This window comes from Hyperolius riggenbachi, chromosome 1 (assembly GCF_040937935.1).
Source record: "Hyperolius riggenbachi isolate aHypRig1 chromosome 1, aHypRig1.pri, whole genome shotgun sequence".
Lineage (NCBI taxonomy): Eukaryota > Metazoa > Chordata > Amphibia > Anura > Hyperoliidae > Hyperolius > Hyperolius riggenbachi.
In genome coordinates, this window is record NC_090646.1 from 551247820 (window position 1) to 551266942 (window position 19123).

The 19123-nt window shown below is 44.3% G+C and overlaps 1 protein-coding gene and 1 long non-coding RNA gene across 4 annotated transcripts in view; one reads left to right on the top strand and one right to left on the bottom strand.

The window, feature by feature from the left end:
* Nucleotides 1-1952: 1952 nt before the first annotated feature.
* On the bottom strand, nucleotides 1953-7348 carry LOC137557280 (uncharacterized). Of its 2 annotated transcripts, none has more exons than XR_011029549.1 (3): nucleotides 7278-7348; nucleotides 3768-3970; nucleotides 1953-2095 (listed from the first exon to the last, which is right to left on the bottom strand). It is a non-coding gene; the product is annotated as an uncharacterized lncRNA (long non-coding RNA). The 2 variants fall into 2 exon arrangements; XR_011029550.1 differs by having other exon boundaries at nucleotides 3669-3970.
* Nucleotides 2613-19123, top strand: part of STARD4 (StAR related lipid transfer domain containing 4) — a 30261-nt gene continuing 13750 nt past the window's right edge. Inside the window, exons 1-2 of one of the 2 annotated variants that reach the window (XM_068271683.1) lie at nucleotides 2613-2696; nucleotides 16551-16664. In XM_068271683.1, coding sequence (XP_068127784.1) covers nucleotides 2640-2696; nucleotides 16551-16664 — 171 coding nt within the window. In that variant the 5' untranslated portion in view covers nucleotides 2613-2639. Of the gene's footprint in view, nucleotides 2697-7533; nucleotides 7584-16550; nucleotides 16665-19123 lie in introns of those variants that run through there. The other variant, XM_068271684.1, reaches the window with a different exon arrangement.

Genomic DNA, 19123 nt, shown 5'->3' on the forward strand with positions numbered 1-19123 from the left:
ACTTTTGCATGAATAGCCCCTCCCCTAGATGAGCATCATTCCTTAATGTGCCTTGAGAAAGCTTGAGTCATCAAGCGAAACATGTAGGCGGAGAAGAGGCTGTGAACCGATTGGACGGCGGGTCTGATTGCTGGCGGCAGCTGCAGAAAGGCGGAAATATCTCACAGCGTAGCAATGCAAAGCCTACCAGAGGGGTGCGGGAGCTTGATTTGGTGCACATGGATGGACAAACACCCTGTGAATGCAGGTTGAAGACGGTGTAAGCTGGGACTGCACCGCGTTGTCGGCGCTCATGGCTGGATTCACCACCCGGTAGTCCTGACAGTATATGGCATGAGTTGGGACTACAGCATGGCATTGGTGAAATCAATCCTGAAATTTAAATTGCGCTGCATCACATGTTCTGAAGGCTAGCATTTATGCAGTACATAAATTGGGGCCCCCCGATGTGGTTTGTGTGCTGGCCGGCCCTGTATGGTGTGTGCAAATGATAAAGTTGTTAAAGTGAACCTAAAGTCAGGAAGAAAAAATGACTTTAACTCACCTGGGGCTTCCCTCAGCCCCCTGAAGCTGATCGGTGCCCACGCTGACTCCATCAGATGTCCCTGGACCGGCCCGGCGGCGACTTCCGGTTTCGCCGTCACCGGCCGACAGGCTGGGAACGCGAGTGATTCTTCGCGTTCCCAGCCAGAATATCGCCCCCTATGCTGCTATTGCAGCAAGGGAGGCCGCAATAGCAGCATAGGGGGCGCTATTCTGGCTGGGAACACAAAGAATCATTCGCGTTCCCAGCCTGTCGGAGCGGTGACGGCGAAACCGGAAGTCGCCGCCGGCCGGTCCAGGGACATCTGATGGAGTCAGCGTGGGCACCGATCAGCTTCAGGGGGCTGAGGGAAGCCCCAGGTGAGTTAAAGTCATTTTTTCTTCCTGACTTTAGGTTCACTTTAACAGTGTATGCAGTGAAGCTGAGGAGACGTAAACAGACCTGTGGCTTGATCAATTAATGTTTTTAGGGGAGGGAAGATTTTGTAGGGCTTAAAGAGGAACTACAGTAAAAAGGGGAAAAAATAAATCAATACATTGCAAAGTGAGATGTTAAAAAAAAGAAGAGAGATCAACAAATGATGGATATTCACCATGTAATTCACTCATATTGTTTGATCCGCAATCAGGCTGCACGTAATCATCTTTACTACTGGCAGACATGAAAACAAAAAACAGAGAACACCAACTACCATTATTTATAACCACACCCCCTAACAAAAGCTAAAAGGTTGATTTTTTTTTACAGATATACATCTGCACAGCAGGAGATACTGGTTGCTTGGCAGTTGGAAAAAAAATGTTTTTTCCTCAATACAACTAGGCTCCCACTGTGTGACGTCAGTACCTAGGTGCTGACATCACACCGTGGGAGGGGTTTCACCACAACATCAGCCATACAGATGTCCCTGATGATCTATTCAAGAAAAGGTAAAGATTTCTCATGGGAAAGGGGGTATCAGGAACTGATTGGCTACTGACTGTCATGCTAATCCTCTGCCTCTAATACTTTTAGCCATAGACCCCAAACAAGCATGCAACAGATCAGGTGTTTCTAACATTATTGTCAGATCTGACAATAATGCTTGTTTCTGGTGTTATTCAGACACTACTGCAACCAAATAGACCAGCAGGGCTGCCAGGCAACTGTTATTGTTTAAAAGGAAAAAAATATGGCAGCCTCCATATTCTTCTCACGTCACTTGTCCTTTAAGCCCATTCAATTTGTCATGGAATTTACAATAAAGGTTGTTACAGTATTTAAAGTCCAGTTTTTAACGTCAGTTGAGCACCTGTGTATTATTTTTTGCATTATTGGTTTATTCATTCCACCGAATTTGTTTGGATAACACATCTATACCTTGGATCTCCTCACACAGACGTACTTGCCTGATCAGAAATGATCATGGACACATCAGTGAGGTATTACCATAGTTCACAGGGCTGATGCCTCCTGACACCAACCTGTATTCAAAGATAATCTGTTGCTTAAACTAAAGCAGTCCATAGAAGCATCAATTTTCCCTGGCAGATTCAATCACTCGAATCGAATCTGCAAGAAAAATATAGAGCAACGCATTGAACATCATTTTTATTGATTGCCAGCAAAAAAAAACAAACTTAAATTACCACAGGAAGGAAAAGTTTGGTCGATTGGACATGTCAGAGGAGCAGTGGCCCATTACGTTGCACTGTATCAAACAGTGCAAGGCTGTTGTTTGATACATTTTTAATAATTGTCATGGTTAATGGGGCACTATGTCGAAAGATTTTAAAATTTAAAATATGTGCAAACATAGACAAATAAGAAGTACATTTTTTCAGAGTAAAATGAGCCATAAATCACTTTTCTCCTATGTTGCTATCACTTACAGTAGGTAGTAGAAATCTGACAGAAGTGACAGGTTTTGGACTAGTCCATCTCTTCATAGGGAATTCTCAGCAAGGCTTTTTTTCTTTATAAAGATATTCCCTAAAAAGCATTTAAACAATGATGCTGGCCAGCCTCCCTGCTCGCTACACAGTTTTTTGTCAGTTGAACAGAGCAACTGCCATTCACTAAGGGCTTTTGAAAATAAATCCCTGAGGATCCCCCCATGAAGAGATACACTAGTCCAAAACCTGTCACTTCTGTCAGATTTCTACTACCTACTGTAAGTGACCGCAACATTATTTTACTCTGGAAAAAAACACACTTCTTATTTGTCTATGTTTGCACATATTTTAAATTTACATTTTTTTCGCTATAGTGCCCCTTTAAGTATATTGGAAATCTGTAAACAGTGTATGGAAGGACCCGGGCCTTTCTGCAAAGCTCTGTTTATGGGCCCTTCATTCAGTGCCGGTTCTAGCTACAATGGAGCCTCGGGACAAAAGTAACCTGGGGCCCCCTTTCCCCCACTGAAAGCCTAAATCCTCCCGCTGTGGCTGCCTCCGGCCAAATCTACCCCCTCGCTCACTTCTGGCCCCCAGACACACACACGCGCAATGTTCTCCCCAACCCCACCCCGCCGCAGTGTAGTAAAGGCAGTGGTAGATACACACACTCACCTCCTGAACGATGCAGCTCCAGGCTGTCTGCTCTGTAGTTACTCTGTCCCTCACTTCCTGCTTCTCCGTTTGAAGACAGACAGGAGCTGCATCGCCTGGATTGTTCAGGAGGTAAGTGTGTGTATCTCTCATTGCCTTTGCTACACTGCGGGGGAACAGTCCGTGCGCAGGGGGTGAAGCGAGCAAGGGGAGATCTGGTCGGCAGCCACAGCAGGGGAGCACATGGGGTATCTGGCTGGCAGCCATCCGAGGTGAAGGGGGACACGTGGGGGGCCCCTATAGATACAGGGGCCCTGGGGCAATTGCCCCCTTTGCCTCTATGGAAGTGCCAGCCCTGCCTTCATTTTGCTATTGTGCAAAAACCACTATAAATGGTGACTTCATGTTATTCCATCTAGCAGTGCATTTTATTATCCTAAAGCAGCCTTGGACTTCAGATCAATGTGATAGACAGTACACAGAAAGGTTACACAGATACTCAGTCTGGCTTATCTTACATGATAAAATGTATTCATACCTGACAAGAGTTTACAGATATATGAATTAAATAGTTCCATTTCTGGAGTCATCCTCACCCATTCCCTATGAAAGCAGGACTGTTGTCTGAGATAGCAGCAGCAGTGCTATAACCAGCACACAGCATCATTTCCTCAGGGTGATCCTATGTATTGTACCTCTGCAAAATCAGCTAGCGCAGATATACAAGACGTTCACTGATGCCCTGTGCTGCTGCAAGTTTTCTGGGTTAGTCATTCAGAATGTGGTAGAGACAGAGGATAAGCACAACAGCAAGGTTAGTAGCTATTCAGAAAGGGAGTCAGGCTTCATCCTACTGACACGATGTTGGCTATCATCCAGCATTCAGTAATTGTGTTATCTGGAAAAGAAAATAAAGTTATTTTGATATTTCACAGCACTGGCATTCTCAAAAAGATCATTTAGAAAATGAACACATTTCACTGATCTGATGGGCTTCCCATACCTGTTTCTGCCCCACTCTCCTTCAATACACCAGGCAGCTGCACTGAGTGTGAGTGGCAATGGCGACTGGATCCTCCATTTGGAGACCCGACTGCTGCATGGGGGGGGGGGTTGGTTAGAGTTGAGAAGCGCATGATTTGTGTAGGGAAAAGGAGGATCTCACTCTCCGCTCCCTCAAAAAAGCCAACATTTGCCTATAATGTTGTGCAGGGAGTGAGGCTGAGTTGGTGTCAGAAAGGCCTAGGGGTTGATAGAGGCCTGATTTCTTTCTGACATACTGGATATGAATAGCTTGAAACTGCTCTAAGGCCTGTACACACTGGTTGCGTTGCGCTGCGTTTTTAAAACCGCATGCATTTTTTTAATCACAAGGTCTTTTGAAAAATCATGGAAATCGCGATGACCTGTAAACAGTGGTGCGATGCGTTTTTAGAAAAATGCATTTGCAGTGACTGCTGCACTTTTTAAGTGCCGCGCTTAAAAAAAAGCATGAAAAAATTAAATACATGCGATTTTCATTGCGCTTTTTAGAAAAACAGTCAGGAAACCTGGAAAAGATAGCCTCAGAAATCGCAAGTAGAATTTTGATTAAAAAAAGCAATGGCATCGTACTGCGTTTGCTATTGCGGTTGGCGATTTTCAGTGTGTACAGGCCCGTATTTCTCCTGGATTGGCAATATAAAACTATCCATACCCTGTATGAAGTTGATTTGGTGGATGAGTTCATTAATTCTATTCTCCCCTTATTCCTTTTTGACCACATTTAACAATAACAACATTAACAATAACATTTCTATAGCGCTTTTCTCCTATAGGACTCAAAGCACTTTGGCTCTCTTAGATTCAGTAATTGGTTGTAGGATAAAGTATTAACACAACAAAAATTATATTTCTGCAAATACTAAACTGAACAGCTGGGTTTTCAGTCTGGATTTAAACACGTCCAGAGATGGAGCTGTCCTGATCTGCTCAGGTAAGGAGTTCCATAATGTGGGAGCGGCATGACATCAGACATTTACTATGTCTGATGATTGAGTTCCTGCACTTTCTGTATGACTATCTACTGTGGCGTGGCAAGTAGAAAGAGAGATGTAATAGTATCTGTATATCAGTTTGCGTCTTTGTCATGTCGATGAACAATCCAATTGATCCGCACACTGAAATGTGACCAATTCCTGGTTTATTCAGCAATTGTGACATATATCCATTCCATAACCAACGAATCGTTTCGGGCCCCTGGGGGGGTCCCCTTTGTCAAGGTAACAGCGCAGAATGGTAAGAATCATTACCGTTGGCTGATATTGTGGTGAAACCCCTCCCACAGTGTGATGTCATGACCCAGGTCCTAACAGTTTGTTGTCTGTGAACCTCGTCGCATTATGGGAAATAATGGCTTTTTCCAGCTGCCAAGCACACAGTATCTCCCTCTGTGCATAGAACTCTCAGAAACGAACATTCTGTACAGATCACCTGGCAGAACTAAAGATGTCCCCACCAGTTATACATTTCAGAATGTAAATCAGAGAGATTTTGCGATGGGCAAACACTTACTAAATAATCTATAAATTAATAGTGTGAACAAAAAGCAATTTTATTCATTATGTTATTTTCCCTGTAGTTCTTCTTTAAATGTTAACTAGAATCGAAGCAGGTGAACTACCCTCTCCCAGCTAGGTAGACTACCTATATTACAATAAACACTTTTGCTAAAACACACAAACTCTACATGTTTCACCAGAGGAGGCTTTGTCAGGGGTGCTGTGCAAAAGACAGTGCTAAACTGCTAGAGCATTACACACAGAAGACTTGTACATTATAACATCATTATACATGTAGCCCACAAAGTAACAGCTTGAACGGCTAGTGGCACTATACGTGCTGCCTACATTGTAATGATGTTATCATGTACCGTAATCAGGGCCGTAGCAATAGGGGTTGCAAAGGTTGCAACCGCATCGGAGCCCTTGGGCCAGAGGGGCCCCGAAGGGCCTTCCCTCAACTACAGTATTAGCTCTCTATTGGTCCTGTACTCATAATAATTGACTTCTATAGATACTTTGAATAGTAGTAATCATTAACAAACTGTTCCTCATCCCCTTCTTGCACCTCAGACACTGTAGTTGCCATTGGCAGATTTTGGTGCGCCGTATCAATTGTTATGTATAGAGTGCTTGGGGGCTCCATTGTAAAAAATTGCATCGGGGCCCACAGCTCCTTAGCTACGCCACTGACTGTAATGCACTAGCACTGCCTTTTGTATAGCAACCGCTCCCCTGGTGGTGAGACATGTTGGGGTTTTGATTAGTGTTTTAGCAAATGTGTTTATTGCAATGTAGATAGATAGATAAATAGAGATAGATAGATAGATAGATAGATAGATAGATAGATAGATAGATAGATAGATAGATAGATAGATAGATAGATAGATAGATAGTGTAGATAGATAGTGTACCTCGCTGGGAGAGAGAAGTCTGATCACGAATCCCCTGCTACAATTCTGGGTAACACTTTAGTATATCTCCTCCCCAAGCTAAAGCGCTGAAGCAAATAGACATCATTACATGCATTTTTCTTCATCATTGAAACATTAAAAAGTTAATTTACCTCAATACATTTTCTCAAGCTCTCAGACAGGAAAACAATGTTGGAATTGTATTGCCTGTGCATGAAAAATAAACAAAGGAATGAAAAGGAACTCTGGTGCTATCCAAAAAAATAACTCATGGGAGATATGTAAGGGTCGCAAAAACAAACAAACCAACCCCCAAAAATATTTCAGGTCACTTTATTCATAACAATCAAACTGATTTTCCAAGTGACTGAATAAATGTTGCCTGGATTCTTTAGAGATCAAGATGATCTTGATTAGAAATGAATGAAAAAACTGCACTTACATGACTATATGGAGAGAGCTTTTAATATAAAACAAGGCTACACACATGGGATTTAAATGTGATCTCTATTCTTTAGTACTAATTCTGTGCATGACTAAGTTCTATAAAATACAGCATGCTCGTAGAAGAGACCTGAGCTGTCTCATAAGCTTGTAAAGCTCAGCCAACAATGGGCATTACTTAACCCTACATTCTTCTCCTTGTACTAATGGTTGCTGCCACACACTACTACTAAACACAGTACGTAGTCACGCTGCAGTCACACGCAGGATGAGCTCCTCCAGGCAATGATTCTTCAATGAACATTACCATTATTTATATGAGTATCACCGTATCATTGCGCTACGCATCTGCAGCACTTCATAATAGCAGACAGGATGCCTACTGATCACGTGGCTCCTCCCAGCCCTGCATCCTCTGTCACCGCGGTGGCTGCTGTGCTGACAGATGCAGAGGAGGCGTGGCTTCTTGCTAGCGCTCTCTCCCATTGGGTCCTGCTCCATGCTAGTGACGCTGTATGAATGACTGTGAGCCGTGATTGGATAGTAGTAGAACTGGCGATACTGGGGCACACACTTTGCAGCTGCCATCCGCCGGGTGAGGAAGTGCCGCTAGGTATGTACTGAGAGAAATGTCCCCTATCTCTGCTCTTATTTCATCCATTGTACCATCATGTATTGTTACACATCCAGGGTAATTACATGCTGGGCATTCAGACTGACGGAGAGCTTCTGTCTGCAGATTATAAACTAATGCTCCTATTATTGTACTCAGAAGGCTCAATGTAGACATCATTGTTTATGTCCAGTGCCATGGGCTGGTAGGTATTCCATACAACTAAATGATCGGCATAGCTCCCAACTGTCCCTCTTTCGGAGGGACAGTCCCTCTTTAGGAGCCCTTTCCCTCTTTCATCCTCATTTGTCCATCTTTCTATGTAAATCTATATATTTCTCTACTAAAAATGTGTTTGTTTGACTCTAAACTTTATTCCCATCCTTTAAATTAATATCTTACTAATTTAAAAATGTTAATTTGAAGGAAAATGAGCCAGGATAGAAAGGACCAGTGTGGTTTGAATTATAAAACAACATATTTTTCTTATGAAATCTCTATGGTATGCGTGACTAGGGTTGTGATAGGGGCGTGATCAGGGGTGTGGCAGGGGCGTGGGTAAGAGTCCCTCTTTCTCATCTCAAAACATTACTTTTATGACCCCTAGCATGCTGTTTTGAAATGTGGCCATGATCTTCTTTTTTTTTTAAAACAAAACAAAACAAAAATATAAAGCCCCATCTACACGAGGCGATCCGGCGGCTCGATTAGCCGCCAGATCGCCTCTTCCGCATTCCTGCGCGTACCCGCCGCGTACCCGCTCGCCCGCGCGTGCGTCGGATTCGATCCCCCGTCGGCGCCGCTTATCTTCCGCTCGATTCCCTGCCATTGTCCCCTCGTGGGGAACGAGCAGGGAATCAGTGGTGGCGAAATCCGACCTGACGGATCTTATTAATCGAGCCGCATCAGCGGCTCGATTGATAAGTAACATTGTTGTAACATCGCTCCGTGTAGACGGAGCTTAAGACATTTATGTTTTTACAGACTAGCATTGCACAATGTACATCACTAGTTCGGAGTGGATCAGCTTAATTAGGCACCACGACTGTCAGGCATCTAATAGACACCTGTGTTATTTATCGGTAATCGGGCACCCAATTGGTGAGTTGGGCGCCTGATGTGGCTAGTAGCTGATATCGGTCGTTTAGGCACCAAGGCTACAAGCATAGTTTTAGACACTTCGGTTGGGAGGTTAAGGTTATTATTAGTATTTAGTATTTATATAGCACCAACATCTTCCGCAGCACTGTACAAAGTATATTGACTTGTCACTTAACTGTCCTTCAGAGGAGCTCACAATCTAATCCCTATCATAGTCTTATGTCTATGAATGTATTGTAGTCTAGGGCCAATTTAGGGACAAGCCATTTGATTTATCTGCATGTTTTAGGGATGTGGGAGAAAAACGGAGTGCCTGGAAGAAACCCACACAGACACAGGGAGAACATACAAACTCAGTGTAGATGGTACCCCGGCTGGGAATCGAGCCGGGACACAGCGCTGCAAGCCAAGAGTGCTAATCACTATACCACTGTGCTGCCCACCATGCTGTTAAGCACATGGGGGGGGGGGGAGGCAGCATTTAGGCATTAGGTGGGAAGTTTAAACGCTTCAGAATGGGGGAGAGTTGGCACTTTAGGTACTTATAGGGGTTTAGGCATTTGATTGGGGGGGGGGGGGGAATGGTACGGTTAGACATCTCCTTCAAGTGAGAATAGGTGCTGGGTACTGCATTCATACAATTTTGGTAAACTAAATTACCGATATTTTGCTACTAGCGGCACCAACTGTCAGGAACTGGCCCAGTGACAGCCATTAGAAATAGGACCTGGTGGTTTTCAATCAAACTGAGAGGAGGGGCAGCCTTCTTTACAGGTAAAACAAAGCTGTCACCCTTAACCACGTCTTGTAAAACTCAGCCACCACTAGCAGTCGTCTGCGAACGAATCAGCTACACACTATACACACACAGAGTCCTGTGCTGAAAGGAGATCTGTCCCTGTCTATGGCAATTACAACAATGTCATACACTGCTGCCAAGCTGCATGCACTCAGGAGAGGTTCACTGTTTCATATTGTTTTCTCATTTTAGGGCCTGTGTTTAGTGAAGCTAATTAAGTTACCAGTATATAATTCTTATTGCAGGACAAATGCAAACAAACATAGGGAGAACATGCAGACTCTGGAAATATCAGAAACCTAGGATTTCAAACAGGAAGTCAGGATGCTCACCACTTAAGGCTCATACACAGAGGGCCGGCCCGCTCATGAGGCGGGGTGAAACATTTGCCTCAGGCGGCAGATCTGGGGGGGCGGCACCCGCCTGTCCATGGATGCTGGGCCCGCCCGCCGAGCTGGAGGGGTAGCTGGCAGTAAGGGGGTATTGGGCCTAGCGGTGGGGAGGGGGGTCGGACCCTCCCTCCTTCGCCTGGGTCCCCCGAACTGCGCTCCTCCTCCAGCGTTAAGTACTAGCCTGCATATGATGAAGAGGCAACGGGCGGGGGAATCACTCACCTCTTCCACGTTCCATCGTGTGCTCCACTGACGTCACTTCCGGCAACACCGCCCACTGTATTGTAAGTGGAAGGCCTTGTAGTAAGTGACGTCAGTGGAGCGCACGATGGAACGCGGAAGAGGTGAGTGATTCCCCCGCCCGTTGCCTCTTCATCATATGCAGGCTGGTACTTAACGCTGGAGGAGGAGCGCAGATCGGGGGACCCAGGCGAAGAAGGGGGGGTCCGACCCCCCTCCCCACCGCTAGGCCCAATACCCCCTTTCTGCCAGCTACCCCTCCAGCTCGGCGGGGGGGGGGGGGGGGGCGATTTTTTTCTAATTTTGCCTCAGGCAGCAAAAAGTCTAGGGCCGGCCCTACATCAGACTATAGTCTTTGGAAAATTAAAGATCACAGACCAATCTTACCACCCTTCATGTAGTATGAGAGCCACACCTACACAGTCTTTTCTATGGAGCTGAACTCCCCATCAGATAGAAATCTTTGCAAGATGCTGCACACCCAGATGCTGTACACATGCAACAGATCAGTGTCTGCAAAAGATCTGTTCCTGCAAAAGATCCGTTCCTGCAAATTGCATTCATAGTCTATGAGATCTGCAGATCATCATACACACCTTGTTTAGCTGACATTCATCTGCAGATCAGACAATCATCTGCAGATCTGAAAATCCATCCTGGTGGATCTGATCTGCAGATGAATGTCTGTTAAACAAGGTGTGTATGAGGATCTGCAGATCTCATAGACTATGAATACATTTTGCAGGAAAGGATCTTTTGCAGGAACAGATCTTTTGCAGACACTGTTCTGTTGCATGTGTACAGCATCTGGGTGTGCAGCATCTTGCAAAGATTTCTATCTGATGGGGAGCTCAGCTCAATAGAAAAGACTGTGTAGGTATGGCTCTCATACTACATGGAAGGGGGTAAAATTGGTCTGTGATCTTTCATTTACCAAAGACTATGGTCTGATGTGTGTATGAGCCTTTACCCACACTGCCAATTAGCTATTCTAGTAAAATGCCTGCAGTAGTAAGTACAGGGTCCGCTATCCATCATTCTAGCTGCTGAGTTGCAGTAAGATGAACAAGGTCTAAAGCTGATTAGTGGAAATATCTGCACCTGTGGCAGTCAGTCCACTCCTGGGATGTTGGTTGCTGAGGAACTCTGTAATCTAGCGATTAAGTTTTCCACATATATAAGCATCTATCTTATTCTTAGAGAGAGCTTTGGAAATAGAAATGTACAAGCTGCATGCTTTAGATGCAATAATAGTGATGCTAGCAGGAGCTACTGGCAGATATATTTTAGAATGGGGGATATGGAAGGGGGGTTGTGGACGGTCATCAATCATTGAAGGGAGTGCTGAGAATAGTATTGGTGGGAAGCAAGATTCCATTAGCCAAGTTGTCTGTAGTGCATGTCCATTGATACCAGAATGACTGTCATTTACCCAGTATGTGTAGGTAGGGATAAGGAAAACTACACAATATCATCTGTGATAGAGCTGCAGCTTGTAGGGATGGTTATTTGACCTGCTCTAACTGTGTCTAGTCAACACCACTATAACCCCTGGTGGTGGCATCAAGTTTATGGACAACAGACATGGAAAGGACTGAATAGGACTCCAGTCTACATTTTTTTCTCATAATTTTATGTACATTCTGGATTGTACCCAGGCTGTCACTGCTGTTTCTGCCCTTGTTGGGGTGGCTTCCTGTCTCAGACATGCAACACGAAGCTTGTCAAGATCTCCCATAGGAAGAGGACACTGAAACGTTTAGAGGTGTTACTGAAGCAAGCCTTCTCACTGGGTCTTTATCTCTAATTTCTGTTGATTTGAGGATAGAAAATGAGGTCAGATCTCTCCAAGATGGATCGAGAAATAAATAAAATGGCTGGAGTTATACTTTAATTATTAGTTGCTGTTTGAAAGAAATTCATTAGACAAGACACAAAATATTTAGATCACGCTTTTTTCTTGGCTCACTAAAAGTGCCAGAGCTGCAGCCACTAGAGCCCACGCTATAGGCCAGGCTTTCTCAACCAGGGTTCCTTGAGCACTCTGCAGGGGTTCCTTGGCATTTTTTCCATCCTGGGGGTTGGGGGGAAGGATGATAGAGGGCACATTATAATAGGGGGTACTGTAAAAAGAAGCACTAATGGGGGGGTCAGAATAATAATGAGCACATAATACAAAGCACTAGAATATGGAGACATGGTACTGATGGCACTGTAATAGAGGGTAGTGACAAACAGCCACACCAGCTTTTGAAGGCCATGCCAGGGGTTCCTTGAGATTCAAAAATTGCTTGGTGGGGTTCCTTGAGATCCAAAAAGTATTTGCAGGGTTCCTCCAGGGTAAAAAGGTTGAGAAAGGCTGCTATAGGCAGTAGCAGTGTTAGGGAGTCTTGCCCAAGGTCTCCTCACAGAATAGATGCTGACTTACTGAACAGGAAGAGCCAAGATCCAAACCCAGGTCTTCTGTGTCAGAGGCAGAGCCCTTAACTAGTACACCAGCCACTGCAAATGCCAGAGCTGCAGCCACTAGGGCACGCTCAGTAAACAATAGCAGTGTTAGGGAGTCTTACCCAAGGTCTCCTTACTGGTGCTGGCTTACTGAACAGGAATAGCCAAAATCTAAACCCTGGTCTCCCGTGTCAGAGGCAGAGCCCTCAACCAGTACACTATCCAGCCACTGCATTATATATTTTTCTGCAGGGATGCATCATCTCTGAAACAACACATCATAGATCGTCCTGTAGACGGTGTGTGCAGTGCAGTGTACTTTGGTGCTCATTTCCCAACAGAAAGGCCCAGTGCACACCAAAAACCTCTAGCAGATCTGCAAAACGCTAGAGGTTTTTGAAGCAGATTCCAGAGCGATTCTGGACATGTTTAGAGACGTTTTCTAAACATGCCTAGTGTTTTTTGGAGCGTTTTTGTGTAGCAGATTTCATATATTGTTACAGTAAAGCTGTTACTGAACAGCTTCTGTAACAAAAACGCCAGGAAAACCCCTCTGATCTAGCATTTTTCAGACCTGTTTTCCACTTTCCTATACTTTTTTTTACACTATTAAAGTTTATTAAAAAAGTTTGCGGTACAGGATACAAAACTATTTGACTAAATAGTCAATAAAACAAAGTATGCAGAATACAGCAATAAGTCAACAATACATCTGAACACCTAAGGATATATGTATACAGGGTTTGCTTGAAATAGCAAGTAGCAACATTTGAGAGTTAGAAAGCAGATACCCGAGATAATATCAACAAAAGAATCAGGTAACAAATCTGAGACCAGGGCCATACCACCAACATGCTCGAAATAGAAGCACTAGTCTGTATGGGGAAAGTGGGAAAAGAAAAAGAAGAGAAAAGAAAATGGAGGTTTTGGTCTGAGGTGGGTCTAGGGATTCATCATTAGCTGTTTACATTAATCCAAATATTGAAAATCTACCCATAATGCCCATGTGAAGGTGTGTTTTTCGACCATATCTTTAATCTGGGAGACCATGCCCTCCATGACCCTGAGAGAATCCACTTTTTTAAGCTAATCTCTGATTGATGGTGCCTCAGTTTTTTTCCAGAAGACTGGTATCAAAGCCCTAGCTGCATTAATAAGGTGGATTTTAAGCGATTTCTTATATGATCTGATGGAATCCGTCGTATCATGGAGCAGCATGGTGCCAGGTGCAAAAACAATCTTATCAGAAGTGATCTACTCCATCAGTTTATGTGTTTGTTCCCAGTAAGAGATCATTTTGGGACATGACCAGAAGATATGTAATAAAGATCCATCTGTGGATCTACATCTCCAACATACATTCGGAGTTGTCGGGAAAATTTTGTGTATGGTTTTCGGTGTTTTGTACCATCTAGTGAGGATTTTGTACCCCATCTCCTGTGTATTGACATTTATGGATCCTTTGTGGCAAAGAACAGTTAGTTTTTGCCAGTGGTCATCATCAAATGAAATGTTTAAGTCTCTTTCCCATTTTTCCTGGAAAGTGAGTTTCCATACCATAGGGTTAGTAAGCAAAAGCTGATAGATCTGGGACACTAGATGTTGGTATGGTCCAGCCTGCATAATCAAGTCCTCAAACGTTGAGAGAGGCTTGCTCCAGTCCATTTTATTTCTCAGGGAAAACAAATAGTGACGCGTCTGGAAATACTGCCATTGTGACATAGAGCGGTCTCCTCTCAGCTGATTCATTTCTACCAGAGACTTAACCGTACTCTGGGAGACAAAGTCCTTAACTCTGGGACAATCCCCGTTAGGCCAGTCAGTCAAAAAAGGGATGTCATTAGCTGCTGGGAAGTTGACGTTGTGGGATAACGGAGTAAGTTTACCGGGAAAGGATGCCAGGCCCGCAGGTGCCAGTGTTTTCCTCATACATTTAATGGAAGCATACATTACTGGATTGTCCCAACTCCTCCTCACCTTCTCAGGACAGTCAACCTAATATAGGGGTAGGGCAGTCGGCTGTTACCCCCTCAATCTGAACCCATTTCTTAGGAGAGGAAAAGTTTGCCCATTCCACTACTCTGCTCAACTGGGAGGATCAATGGTATTTAAAAAGATCTGGGAGGCCCATACCGCCCAGCTCTTTAGGGAGAACAAGAATTGTGCGTTTGAGACGAGGTGGCCTGCCCCCCCAGACAAACGTATTAATTGCACTTTGAAGAGTTTTGAGGAAAGATGTAGGAAGCTCTATTGGAACACATTGACTGATGTACAAAAAACGTGGGAGAAGATTCATTTTCACTGTTGCAATTCTACCAAACCAAGATAAATGCTTTTTTGGCCCCATTGAGAGATGTCTGATAATAATGTTTTGCAAAGCGGGGAATAGTTGGCCAAAAACAAATTGCACAGATTTTGAGGGATATTTATACCCAAATATCTTAAGTTATCCTGTACCCATGTGAAGGCAAATTAACGCTTGCAATGGGCCAAAGTTGCCTTGTCTATTGATATAGTAATACCTTGTGATTTCTGAAAATTAATTTTGAGATTAGATATATGACCAAACTCTTCAAATCTTTTTAGTAGATTCGGTATGGAAATCAAGGGTTCTTGTAAGTAGAAGAGGCATGTCATCTGCGAATGCAGCCACTAGATGCTGTATTTCCCCAATTTGGATGCCTTTAATAGAACTATCATTTCTTATCGCGTTTAAGAACGGTTCCAATGTTAAGATGTAGATTAGTGGGGAAAGGGGACAACCCTGATGTGTACCGTTTGAGATACCAAAAGGGTTGGAAAGCAGACCATTTGCCTTGACACGCGCAGATGGATTGGAGTATAGAAGATTAATCAAACTTCTCATGGATGGACCCAAGCCAAGGCGTGACAGGGTGTCACGTATATAATCCCATGCCACCCTGTCAAACGCCTTTTCGGCATCAGTTGAAAGCATAAATGATTGGGGATTATGTTTCTTTGCAAAGGCCATGGTACCAATAGACCTCAATACATTATCTTTGGCCTCTCTTCCTGGTATGAACCCAGATTTGTCGGGGTCAATATAGTTTGGGATGAATGGAATGAGTCTGATAGCCAAGATTTTAGCTAAAATCCTGGCTTCGAGGTTTAACAGGGAGATGGGTCTGTAACTAGCACAGGAGCCTGGATCCTTTCTCGGTTTATGGATTATTGTAATGTGGGCCTCCAAGAATTGAGGGGAAGGAATGGTGTCTGAGGTGGTTGAATTAAAAGCCCCTATAAAAGCATTAGCCAAAGTTCCTCCAAAAGTTTTGTAGTACTGGGAGGTCAAGCCATCAGGGCCGGGAGCTTTCCCAGGTTTAAGAGCTGTGATAGCTGAGAGGAATTCGTCCGTGCCTAATAGCGCCTCCAAATCCTCCATGTCAGATGTAGAAAGTTGGAGAGGCTTCGAGTGTTTAGTGAGGTATTCCCAAATTTTATTAGTCCTATGTGGCCTTTTGTCTGGGTTAGCATCTTGCAAATTATAGAGGGTTAGATAATATTTCCGGAACTCCTCCACAATCTCCTCCGATCTCAATAGTCTCTGTTTAGTTCTGGGATTGATAATATGAGTGACATGTGATTAAAGTTTTTGTTGGCGGAGGGCTCGGGCTAGGTATTTCCCGCTTTTGTTGCCGAATTCATAAAAGATTCGTCTACCAGCCATGAGTTTGCGTTTTGCCTCAAAAGATAATAATTTGGAGAGCACTTTCCTATACTTTAACATTGAGGCAGAAACGCCTCAGAAAATCTAAAAAATGCTGCAGCCCCCAAGTTTGCGTTTGTGGAAAAAAACGAGCCGCTCTGGTGTGCACCATCCCATTCACTTTCAGTAGCCAAGCGGTTGCCCCCCTGCAAGCGTTTTAAAAAACGCTCCCGAACCGCTCCAGTGTGCACCAGCCCAAAATGTGTGTTTTGTCCCAATGATTTTCAGAATGATTTCATGCCCATGCTTATTTTTATCAGTGCAGAAACATGGTGGACCAGATTGATGTACCATCCGTGTCTACAAAGCTGCAGAATACACTGCTTCAGTATCACAGTCTTCCAGAAGATAAGTGGAGTGTTGCCAAGAAAACAGTAAGTGCCCTTTCAGCCTCTGATGTTGACTTATCATTAGAAGAATATGCAGACTGCCATTGCTGAGCTTGGTACAAAAGCATGTTTCCTGTAATGTTGTTTGGTTATAATGCTGTATATATCAGTCACACAGAATATTCTCACAATCTTGGTCTGTAAGGCCTAGTTCACACCACAAAACGCAATCTCATACTATAAAACCCTCTAAAAATGGTGCGGGTGGCACGTTTTTGATTTTCTTAAAATCAAAAGTCAGCCCGTAAGAACACCCTCATAGGGTGACACTGTAGTACTTTGCCAATCGCTGGCAATCTGCAAACTGAGTGCAATCACTCACAGTGTAACCCAGCCCTAAGGGCCCTTTCACACTGGTGTGTTGCGGTGTCCTGGTTTTGCTGCATGCAACCATTACACCAATTAAAGTCTATGGGGTCTTTCATACCGACATGGTGCAACGCGATGTGACGGAAGTGACGTTTTCGCCACATCCCCGACGCGAGCGCATAACTTCGTTACCGTCGATTGACGTGCCGACGTGCAGTGAACTGAAAGTCATGTATCTCTATGGCGATGTGTACATTTTTTTGAAAAAAAATGTGCGTTAGCATTGCAGCGCAGAAGCGTATTTTAGTAATGGACTTCCGCACAGTTCCTTTCTTCGATCGAAGGAGGTGGGCGCTAGAAAGCCTCACTTCCTGCTTGGCCTGCTGACCGATGGGGATTACTGCCTATTAATGCGGTAATCCCCAAAGGCTTGTTAGCAGTATAAAACCGGCCTAAATGTTTTGGGTGTGTGACTAATAGCGGCCACAAATATATTTTACGCCAATCCCCTTAAACAATTTAATCTAAACTTAAAAACACTGGATTTGATGCAGTTCAGTTTTGTAGGCTTTCCAAATTGCTAAAATGATTGCATTCAAATAAAAACATTTAAATGTCCATTGTGTATTTTTTGACCACACCTCATCATGTTGGTTTGAAAACTCTAGTTTCATAAACTGCAGTTACCCAAGGAGTAAGTATGTGAAATCTGAGGAAGCTGCTTAACCACCCTGGCGTTCTGATTAAATCGCCAGGGTGGCTGCGGGAGGGTTTTTTTTAAATAAAAAAAAAACTATTTCATGCAGCCAACTGAAAGTTGGCTGCATGAAAGCCCACTAGAGGGCGCTCCGGAGGCGATCTTCCGATCGCCTCCGGCGCCCAGAATAAACAAGGAAGGCCGCAATGAGCGGCCTTCCTTGTTTTGCTTATATCGTCGCCATAGCGACGAGCGGAGTGACGTCATCGACGTCAGCCGACGTCCTGACGTCAGCCGCCTCCGATCCAGCCCTTAGCGCTGGCCGGAACTTTTTGTTCCGGCTACGCTGGGCTCAGGCGGCTGGGGGGACCCTCTTTCGCCGCTGCTCGCGGCGGATCGCCGCAGAGCGGCGGCGATCAGGCAGCACACGCGGCTGGCAAAGTGCCGGCTGCGTGTGCTGCTTTTTATTTGATGAAAATCGGCCCAGCAGGGCCTGAGCGGCGACCTCCGGCGGTGTTGGACGAGCTGAGCTCGTCCAGACCGCTCAGGTGGTTAAGGCCTCTTTTCCATGGACAGTTGATAGGCAGTGAAATGCCTCTTAAACTCTCACAACTGCTTGCTGCTGCCTGATAACTTCTCACTGCTGCCTGGTAACTTTTGACTGCTTTACCTTGACTAGATTGCTATTTACTTTCTACATATAAAACAATGCCCCCCACAAATCCAACATGTTTCGACTCCTTAAACGGAGTCATCGTCAGGGAAAAAGTGCTTAGTGCAAAGGTTGCTAGTGCATTCAGAAAGATTAAAGCTTTAAAGTTTTCTTTATCTGATGTATACATAATGCTTTAATATTTCTGAATGCACTAGCAACCTTTGCACGAAGCACTTTTTCCTTGACGACGACTCCATTTAAGGAGTCGAAACATGTTGGATTGGTGGGGGGCATTGTTTTATATGTAGAAAGTAAATCGCAATCTAGTCAAGGTATAGGGTTTTGAGCACTGTTACTAAAACTTCTTACTGCTGCCTGGTAACTTCTCACTGCTGCCTGGCGACTGCTTGCTGAGCACATAGTTCAACTGTCTGTGGAAAAGAGGCCTAAGGCCTCCTTTCCACAGACTATTGAGCTGTGTGCTCAGCAAGCAGTTACCAGGTAGCAGTGAGCAGTTGTGCGAGTTTGAGAGGCATTTCAGTGCCTATCAACAGTCCTTGGAAAAGAGGCCTTAAAAGGGTGAGAGTTGCAGCAGGTTATGTTTTCCCACTGAATTCAATTGGATTGAATACTGATTGGCTGTTGATGGCTCCACCCACTTTTTAAAATAAATCTTGAACCCCAGTCATCCATTGACCAACTGTGCCAAGTTTGATAAGCCTGGCATTAATAATGTGAGAATGAAAGCAATTTTAGTTACCCAATAAAAAGTCATTTGATAAA